This window comes from Octopus sinensis, linkage group LG6 (assembly GCF_006345805.1).
Source record: "Octopus sinensis linkage group LG6, ASM634580v1, whole genome shotgun sequence".
NCBI classification, from domain to species: Eukaryota; Metazoa; Mollusca; class Cephalopoda; order Octopoda; family Octopodidae; genus Octopus; species Octopus sinensis.
The window spans coordinates 83,907,128-83,917,127 of record NC_043002.1 but is presented as its reverse complement, the minus strand read 5'-3'; the positions used below and the strand labels follow the sequence as shown (position 1 = coordinate 83,917,127).

The following is a 10,000-nucleotide window of genomic DNA, read 5'->3' as shown; positions in this document are numbered from 1 at the left end:
TTTGTTTTTGAAGTTTCATTTTAGCGACACCAGTTACACATGGTACCAGGAATTTGCTTTGGTATCATCAAAGTGGAAAAAGTGTTTTTAAGTTTTCGAAAATTTGAAACAAAAAGGCAGAGATATTTTCACTGAGATGTGAAAATATGGCTACTACTTGTTAATTTCAAATTGAACTTACCAAAGACGTGGGTCTTCCAGCGACCCCTAGTGCCCCCAAGTCTCTTAACGCCCCTCTAGTGCCCCTTTGCTCCAAAACGTCCCCTTGAGAACTTTTGGTGTAAAATATAGCCATCACTGTGAAGGCGCATGGCTTAGTGGTTAGAGTGTTGGACACTGGGTCGTAAGATGGTAGTTTCGATTCCTGGGCGATGCGTTCTGTTCTTAAGCAAAATGCTTCATTTCACTTTGCTCCTGTCCACTCAGCTGGTAATAATGAGTAATCCTGTAACGGACTAGCGTCACATCCAGGGAGTAATATTATACACCAGAGAAACTGAGAAACGAGAAACCGGTCCTATGCTGTTTACGGAGTAATGTGGACTAACTCCCATAGTCATTCACTCGCCGGGGAATCTGATTTGCTCTCATGTACCATGTCTTTGCTAGTTGTTTTTAGTACCCTCATAGCTCTTTCCATTCTTTACCTGGCCGAATATCGAGGATGTGACGGCTGGATGAAGAGAGAGAGAGAGAGAGAGAAGGAGAGAGAGAGAAGAAAGAGAGGGAAGAGAGAGAGAGAGAGAGAGAGGGGGAGAGAGAAGGAGAGAGGGGGAGAGAGAGATATGCATTAACACATGGCTGCTATATATTTTCAGCTGACTAGACTGGTGTAACGTGAAATGAAGTGCCAAGGTACGGGACTAAATGCACCATCCGGTTCAGGAGTCAAAGTTATAACCTTGAGGCCAACATTCCTAATAACTAGGCTTCATGCCTTCATGATATTCGTGAAGAACTTATTTGAAATGAATAATTAAAAGCAAAAGGCGGCGAGCTGACAGAAACGTTAACACGCCGGACGAAATGCTTAGCGCAATTTCGTCTGCCGTTACGTTCTGAGTTCAAATTCCGCCGAGGTCGACTTCGCCTTTCATCCTTTCGATGTCGATTAAATAAGTACCAGTTACGCACTGGGGTCGATATAATCGACTTAATCCGTTTGTCTGTCCTTGTTTGTCCTCTCTGTGTTTAGCCCCTTGTGGGCAATAAAGAAATAGGTATTTCGTCTATCTTTATGTTCTGAGTTCAAATCTCGCCGAGATTGACTTTGTCTTTCATCCTTTCGGGGTCGATAAATTAAGTACCAGTTGCGTTCTGGGGCCGATCTCATCGACTGGCTCCCTCCCCCCAAATTTCGGGCCTTGTGTCTAGAGTAGAAAAGAATACTTAAAAGAAAATAACAATTTAATAATGGTTTTTAAAAATCCGTTTTATTTAAGCTATTAAATAAACATAAGATTCATCTCCTAAAAACACTGCTCTAAGACTCATTGAACATACTTTGGGCTGTGTGTAATGCTTTCGCTTTTACATTTTTATTTAAACCGTCTATTACGAGATTCTGTGGTCTGAAAACTATTGATTGGAACGAACCTCTAATTCCACTTGTCGCTTGATCATCTCTTAATGGATCTGACGAACTTGTTTTTGTAGCAAAGATCTGGATACGGAAAAGCTAGAAAAATAATAAATTATGTAAGAAAATTTAATATCAATATATAGTCAAAGCAAAGTGTAGTAGCACCGAAAAATTACCTTAAAACGAAACACGCTGCCACCACCACCCTCACCATCCCCACCCTCATCATCACCACCACCACCATCCTCGTTGTCGTCGTCGCCATCACCGTCGTCCTCCTCTTGCACCTGTTCCACTTCCTGCTGCTGCCGCGTCTCCTCTTCATCGTGATCTTCGTCGTCGTAATCGTCACCACCATTATCATCATTATCCCCAACAACAACGTTATTAACACAAAAATTTCAACCATTAAATATCACGTTACATTCATAGAATAAATTGCCGAATAAAGTTATTCTATCTCTCGCAATATCCACGTGGATATAATTCAGGAAATATTTTTACACAATATAGAAAATCTAATATCCTTAATTAATCTCATATGAGGTTTAACAGACCCTGTCGCTATAAATGAAGCCTCATAACATACTAAAAAAAATCATGTGATCGTTATTTGATAAGTTAATAACTGATGATACCACTCCAGGAAAGCAAACATTCAAAATAAAACCAGCAATACAAGATATTATATAATAAACACGCACACATAGGCACTCAACTACACACAAGAATACACACACACACACACACACACACACACACACACACACACACACACACATATATATATGCATAAATACATACATACACACACATATTTAGGATTTATTCCATCTCAATCACAGAGTTTTTAATAATTTCTTTTTTTAACTAAACAGTTTGAAACTTGGAATACTGGTAGAATTTCTCACGTAGAACACGGTTTACTCTGAACGTTTTTAACCAAATTTCGTATTTTAGAAGTTATTTCGTGTTAAAGTTGTCGTATTTGGGTAATTTCAACCAATCAACAACGTGTATTCGTTGAAGAAAGTGACTACTGTTTGAGGTAGAAACAACTTCTGGGTCATCTCTACTAAATGTCACCACTCTGTTCTATTCGTATGTTGTGCGAAGACGATGTCACCTTTGTCCTTTCTTCCTCTCTAGTCATCACTGTGCATTCCTTACTCTTTCTACACTATCAGCTAGCAACCAGCGAACGAACTTGTCATTGGAGATGGAATAGATCCCATATTTATATACATATTTGTGTGTGAGTGTGTGTATAGACACATACATGCACACATGCATATATTTCTTTACTGCCCACAAGGGGCTAAACATAGAGGGGACAAACAAGGACAGACAAACGGATTAAGTCGATTACATCGACCCCAGTGCGTAACTGGTACTTAATTTATCGACCCCGAAAGGATGAAAGGCAAAGTCGACCTCGGCGGAATTTGAACTCAGAACGTAACGGCAGACGAAATACCGCTAAGCATTTCGCCCGGCGTCCTAACGTTTCTGCCAGCTTGCCACCTTCACACATGCATATACCACACACATACATATAATCATACGTGTATGGACACGTTTTGGTCACTCTGAGCTATTTGTCTTTGTTTTCGTTTAATTTATGCAAATTACCTATACCATAAATATTTTCTACACTTTACCCCTTTTAGCACACAAGCCTCCACACCGACAACTAAATTATTTTTCAAAATACTACAAAAATACTCTCACCCAACCACTTTCACATAGACCTAAAATAAAACATTATGAAATACCCACGTTTGAAACAGAATTGAGGAAATAATTATAAATACACAGCCTACAAACTCAGCCTCCATAAAACATAAGGATTAAAATCTCTATATACCAAACAAATTGCTTATGGAATAATGAACATCTTGAGTGAAACATTCAAATCAACAACCTCTTCATCTAACCAAATCCTTTTGTTAGTTAGTTAGTTAATTTTTTGGCTCAAAAAGCAAAAAGCAAGGCCATGTAGGGGGACATGGAGTTATGTACAGGGTGGTGTTCATGTAAAGAGTTCAGGCCACTTGTGGTCAAGGGAGACTTTGAACCGAGCGGTCGCCGGCATCTTCACTATCTCGTCCGGCAGCTTATTCCACGGATCCGCAAGCCGGCCGGAGAAAGCCCCTCTCCTTCGATTGAGATGAAATCGTCGCAGATAGAGCTTTTCGGAGTGACCCCGCAGCCGACGCTCTGGAGCAGGAGTGAAGAACAGCTCTTTCGAGAGGTTACACTTTCCGCTTATGATGTTGTGAGCAAGAATGAGAATATTAAAGCACAAGAGAAACACTTTTCTATATTAACATGACATGCCTGCCTAATAACTATCACCTTCCAAATGAAATAGGAAATGCCCTAAATAGCAACAACAATAAGTAATGGTATTTCCCACCCACTCGTCATTCATATTACGTTTACCCTCTCTATTGCTCAGCCCCTCCCTCACAAACCACTTCACCTAGCCTTTCCAACTCACGACTTAAACCAATTTCTTTACTACCCACAAGGGGCTAAACACAGAGGGACAAACAAGGACAGACAAACGGATTAAGTCGATTACATCGACCCCAGTGCGTAACTGGTACTTAATTTATCGACCCCGAAAGGATGAAAAGCAAAGTCAACCTCGGTGGAATTTGAACTCAGAACGTAACGACAGACGAAATACCGCTAAGCATTTCGCCCGACGTGCTAACGTTTCTGCCAGCTCGCCGCCTTAGCCAGCTCATCAACCTTCTGGAATTCCTCCTCTGTCTATGTTTACCACTCATCCTCCATCAACTTGCAGCTGTTTAACATGACGATCTCACATCTTGGTGGTTTGGCAATGTTTAGGAACACAACCCTGTCCTCATCACCAAACCTTAAAAATTACCAACAAAAACGAAAACAGAACAGAACAGAAACAAGACAGAAACAATAGTACATTACATTAATAAACTTTTAAAACCTTTTACCTTAAAGTAAGCCTGTTTTGAATCTGGGTAACGGATGACACTTATATCAACGATTGAGCTTTGGACGTAAGGTTTATTGACCAACACGCCTTCATATCGTTCAAAGTGGTCGAAAGCTGCATTGGTTGCCCTGACAATATTCCTGAAGTCAACTTGGTTAAAAGTTGTATCTTTTAAGGCTTCATCGTCTTTGATAAGTGTGTCCTTAATCCATTTTGTAATTAACTCATACTGGAAAAAAAAAAAGAAAGGAAAAGATTTATAATCAGTAACTTTATTTCAATTTACACTGGATGTTAATGTTACGATTAATGATATCATCACTATTGTACCGTGTAAAATGCTTATAAGTACCAGTTGAAGGAGTGGAACTGACACGTTAGCACTTCGGGCAAAATGCTTTGTCGCATTTCGTCCATCTTTACGTTCAACTTCTGCTTACGTCGACTTTGGCTTTCATTCTTCTGGGGACGATAAAATTAGTGCCAGTGAAGCTCTGGGGTCGATGAAATCGACTATCCCCAATCCGAACTTGTTGGCCTTGAGCCAAAATTTGAAAGCGAAATTTTTTTTCCCACGTGAGTTCCGGACTCCAATAATGAACTCATTTCCATTCAGCCAATCAGAGCTCACCTTGAAAATCCACATACTGTGTACTACGACAGTACGGCCAGTCAGGCATAGAATGGTGTATGCCATTCTGTGAATACAGCATAGCAGGTCTCACATAAGCACCACATTCCTCTATATTGGAAACACTTATGACATCATCGGTGAGCAGCTCTCCATTCACTTTATACACTAAATATCACATTTGACACCCCTATTAACCCGTTTAGAATAGTTAGTTTTTGCTATAATGCACATTTTCCATTGAACTCAGCCAGAGTATTTTAGTGACTAGGTGGACACTAGTTTGATAGTTGAGCCCTGATTGACTGTAAGCAAATGAGATCCGGAAACTCGTGGGAAAAAACAATTTCGCAGTCGGTTACCTGGTTTCCATGGCGTATATATAGCCAAGAAAAGAACATTCTCTTTGAACGGGGCGCCAGTCCGTCACAAGAGTGAACTACAGCAACGTGAAATGAAGTATTTTGCTCAAGAACTCAAAACACTGTCTGGTCCGGTGTTCGCGAGAGCAAAATTATAGCCTCTAGGCCATGCACATTCACTAGAATGCAGGGACTATTGTCCGAAAATCGGAATGTTTGGGCTCTCTACTTCTGATCAAAGACATTTAATATGTGACTATCTTTGTTGAGATTCATTTTTGAATTTTACGTTTTACATATTCAGAGTTTTATCTTATGTCCAAGGTTTTGTTAGATCGTGTATGCATCGTTGTTTGTCAGGTTATTTAATATCACTTCAATATCATTTGCTTAGCTGCTTTGTGTGTATCACTTTAATATCGTCTGCTTAGTTGCTTTGTGCGAACGATAGTAGAATATTTGATCTGTGTGTAAGGCGGCGAGCTGGCAAAAACATTAGCACGCTGAGCAAAATGCTTAGCGATATTTCGTCTGTCGCTACGTTCTGAGTTCAAATTCCGCCGAGGTCGACTTTGCCCTTTCATCCTTTCGGGGTCGATTAAATAAGTACCAGTTACGCACTGGGGTCGATACAATCGACTATTTCCGTTTGTTTGTCCTTCTTTGTCCTCTCTGTGTTTAGCCCCTTGTAGGTAGTAAAGAAATAGGTATTTCGTCTGTCGTTACGTTCTGAGTTCAAATTCCGCCGAGGTTGACTTTGACTTTCATCCTTTCGGGGTCGATAAGTACCAGTTACGTACTGGGGACGATGTAATCGACTTAACCCTTTTGTCTGTCCTTGTTTGCCCTCTCTGTGTTTAGCCCATTGTGGGCAGTAAAGAAGTAAGAATCGTTAACACGTCGAGCAAAATACCTTTCGTCTGCCTTCATGCTCTGATTCAATTTGGTCTGAGTTTGACTTTGCCTTTTATCCTTTCAAGGTCGATGGAACACCCTTTCAGAATTCATGTATGTGTGTGTGTGTTTACGTATACATACATTTATACATACGTGTATGTACGCACACACACATGGATTCTGAAAGGTGGACCAAGGTTTGACCGTGTACAACTTGATTTCACCAAGGCCGTCTACAAAGTTAAATAACGTATCGACGGCTACTTTCTTGTTCACTTCTATTTAGCGTGTACATATGTGAATGTGTGTTTACATTTGTGTGTGTGTGTGCGCGCGCCTGTGTGTGCAAGTATGCTGCCGATAGCTTAAAAGGTGATTTTAAGCGCTCCGTATGTATGCATGTATGTATGTATGTATGTATGTATGTATGTATGTATGTATGTATGTATGTATGTATGTATGTATGTATGTATGTATGTATGCATGTATGTATGTATGTATGTATGTATGTATGTATGTATGTATGTATGCATGTATGTATGTATGTGTGTATGTAGTGCGTATGTTCTGTTTTATTTTTAATTATTTGAAGTTTTCCTGTAAGGTTTTTATCTACATTCCAACGACGTTGGAATGTTGATAAAAACAACGTCACGTTTTGAACTTAAGAAACGTTTTGGATATTCTCGCTGTTCTGCTTATATATTGTATCTGTAATATACGTGTTAACTGGTTGACTTCTGTCTACCTTTTTTTTTTTAAACTCTAGCTTTACTAGATTGTCACATTGGCATTTACTAACAAAACTAAGTGCACCAACTATTATTGGTATAAATGTGAATTTACAATTTAGGTTTAGCAGCTTTAGGTTTCGAAGCAGTTGTCCGTAGTTATCTGTTTTTTCTTTGATTTTTAAAGAGATATTCACATCAGCTAGGCAGCTGACCTCTTTGATGCTACGCACTTTTCATGTACATCCCAAACAACTTTATCCAGGCCTGCTATGTTTGCACCTGGTAGAAGTTGTGATGGGGATGTTCCACCAATATTTCTGGTGTTGATGTTTATAGAGGCATTCAATAACAGGGGTTTCTCTATATCTATCCAAGGATGGTCTTTTTTTAGATAGCATTGTTTTTTTTTTGTTTTTGCGATAACAGACTGAAATGATCCGCAACTAATGTGCACATCCTCTGATAATTCACGGATGGTGATTCGACGATTTCTCCTCACAGATGCATGCACATCTGCAGTGTTTTTCTCAGTTCTCATACAAAGATGCCCCTCCATCACCACATCATTTCGAAGGCTGTGGTTTAAAAAAAAAAATTTTTAAGCCCTGAAAAAAATTTTCACAACAAATTTCTTTATAATCGTAATCTATGCCGTTTGAGAGGGTTTTTGTATAAATTTTCATTCATTATTTCATTCATTGTTTGCAATTTTCTCTCTCCCCTTCTCTCTCACACGTATTGTAAAGCTTACAGATGGGCTGCTGAATTGCAATCTCTATGTTGCTTTGAGGGGAAGGTAAAACTTGACAAACTGCTTTCCCCTCTGTTGTTGGACTACCGTGATGTTTGTTTAAAAAAGAGAAATTATGACTGTGATAAAATAATGAAAGCAATACTTACTAAGCAATTGAGCACCATTATACAAAGAAATAATTAGACGTAAAATATAAAAATTATTAGAACTGGGGATCAAATGTGAAAATATCAAGGGACAAGCAGGAAACCGCCCGGCGGGCGGTCTTTCTGCTAGCTAGAATAATTGAGATATATGTTTATGTTTTCCAAACGGTTGCTACTTATAAATCATATGGCAAATTCTGAATAGTAGAAATTACCAGTCATTAGTCAACTACATATTGCTTTCAAGTTTTGGCACAAGGCCAGCAATATCGGAGAAGGGAGTAAGTCGCTTACATCAACCCCAGGGCTCAAATGGTACTTACTTAATCGACCCCGAATGGATGAAATGCAAAATCGACCGGGGAGGAATTCGTCAGCTAAGTATTAATTCCAATCTCCAGTAAGCCTTAAATTTTCTTTCTCTGATTACACCATCGAATAGTCGATTACTGAAGACGAACCCATTCATGATTTGAATTTAGAATGCAAAAAGTCGGAAGGAATACTGCAATGCGTTTTAACTATTTAAAGGAGCCGTATCTGAACCAAATATTCCATCTGTTTTATGTTCAAACCAGTCAGATCCGGCCTGTCACACCTACCCTACAATGTTATTCTAAAAATAAACAATCACATCAGAGAAATCTCGAAGCTACGAGATAGTGCATGATTAATTAAAAATCTATAACAACAACAATATAAATAATTAAGCATCACATCTGATAGAGCAATCTGAATGTGAAAAGACTAAAGATTCTGCCAGTCTGCGGTCTTTGAGCCATATTTGAAATGTAAAGCAGAGCAGGACTATTTCGACTTGATTCTAACAATTTCATTTCTAATTCCTATGCATCTTGTACTTATATCCCTTCATTTACTTCTAGGTGTATAGTATTAAACTAAGCTTCTCTTTTAAGAGATGACCTTAGTTCAATTCTATATTTAAGAGATGAGAATTATGTACATTATTTACATTTGACGGATATTTGTCCTCATTTTGTTTGTTGTTAACACGTTTTGGCTGATATACCCTCCAGCCTGAAGAAGGCTGGAGGGTCTAATTTAAACTTAAAATGTACTGAGTCGGAAGAAATACCGCCAAGTACCCGGATACTGGGATTCAAGTGTTTTGGTCAACCACCAAGTTCGTCATTGCTCTCATTGTCTCTAGACTGTTGCTTTCGCTTTCTCGCGTTTATTACTCTTGACATTTTGCTAGATATGAAAAACCACTTTGTTATTAATTCATTGATTTGGGCATTCACGTCAAACTAGTTTCGGTGTTTTCTTGTTATGTGACCCATGTACCCTGGAGAAGCTGCAGATCTGCCTGTCTTTACAGAGGTCCACACATTTTAAACTGTGATGCAATGTATCTGCTTTATGTAAGCATGTATGTATGTATGTATGTATGTATGTATGTATGTATGTATGTATGTATGTATGTATGTATGTATGCATGTATGTATGTACGTACGTACACATGAGCAGAAGTCATTGCACATGCGGATTTACATATTTTAATTTATATGTGTTCGCACACACATATTTACATATATAGAAAATTTGTCTCTATGCGTGTATGCACCAACTAGAGACTAAAGTATGCATGTATATTTATGTTTGTGTGCGTGTGTGTGTATGTATGTGTGTGTGAGTGCGTGTGTGCGCACGCGTGCGTTTGTGTGTATATTTCTCTGAAGAAGATCCTTGCCCCCGAAACGTCAGAAGTCACCTCTTTTCACTGCATACGATCTTATCCCGTTTAATGAAGTTTGATCGCATTTATGATATATTAGACATCCATCAGATCACATAAGCGCACAAATATGTTAAACTCTTAATTTCGAAAAGTATATTTTAGGGAAGAGGCGATTCTATAACTTACCCCATCTGTCACCAGTTGTT

The 10,000-nt window shown here is 38.9% G+C and overlaps 1 protein-coding gene across 2 annotated transcripts in view; it reads right to left on the bottom strand.

The window, feature by feature from the left end:
* Positions 1–1,411: 1,411 nt before the first annotated feature.
* Positions 1,412–10,000, bottom strand: part of LOC115213384 — a 16,588-nt gene continuing 7,999 nt past the window's right edge. For both annotated transcript variants that reach the window (XM_029782331.2, XM_036504108.1), the window contains 3 exons: positions 9,981–10,000; positions 4,567–4,797; positions 1,412–1,678 (listed from right to left, as the gene is read on the bottom strand). The exon at positions 9,981–10,000 is cut by the window's right edge and continues 175 nt beyond it. In XM_029782331.2, the coding sequence (XP_029638191.1) occupies positions 1,484–1,678; positions 4,567–4,797; positions 9,981–10,000 (446 nt within the window). In that variant the 3' untranslated portion in view covers positions 1,412–1,483. The remainder of the gene's footprint in view (positions 1,679–4,566; positions 4,798–9,980) is intronic.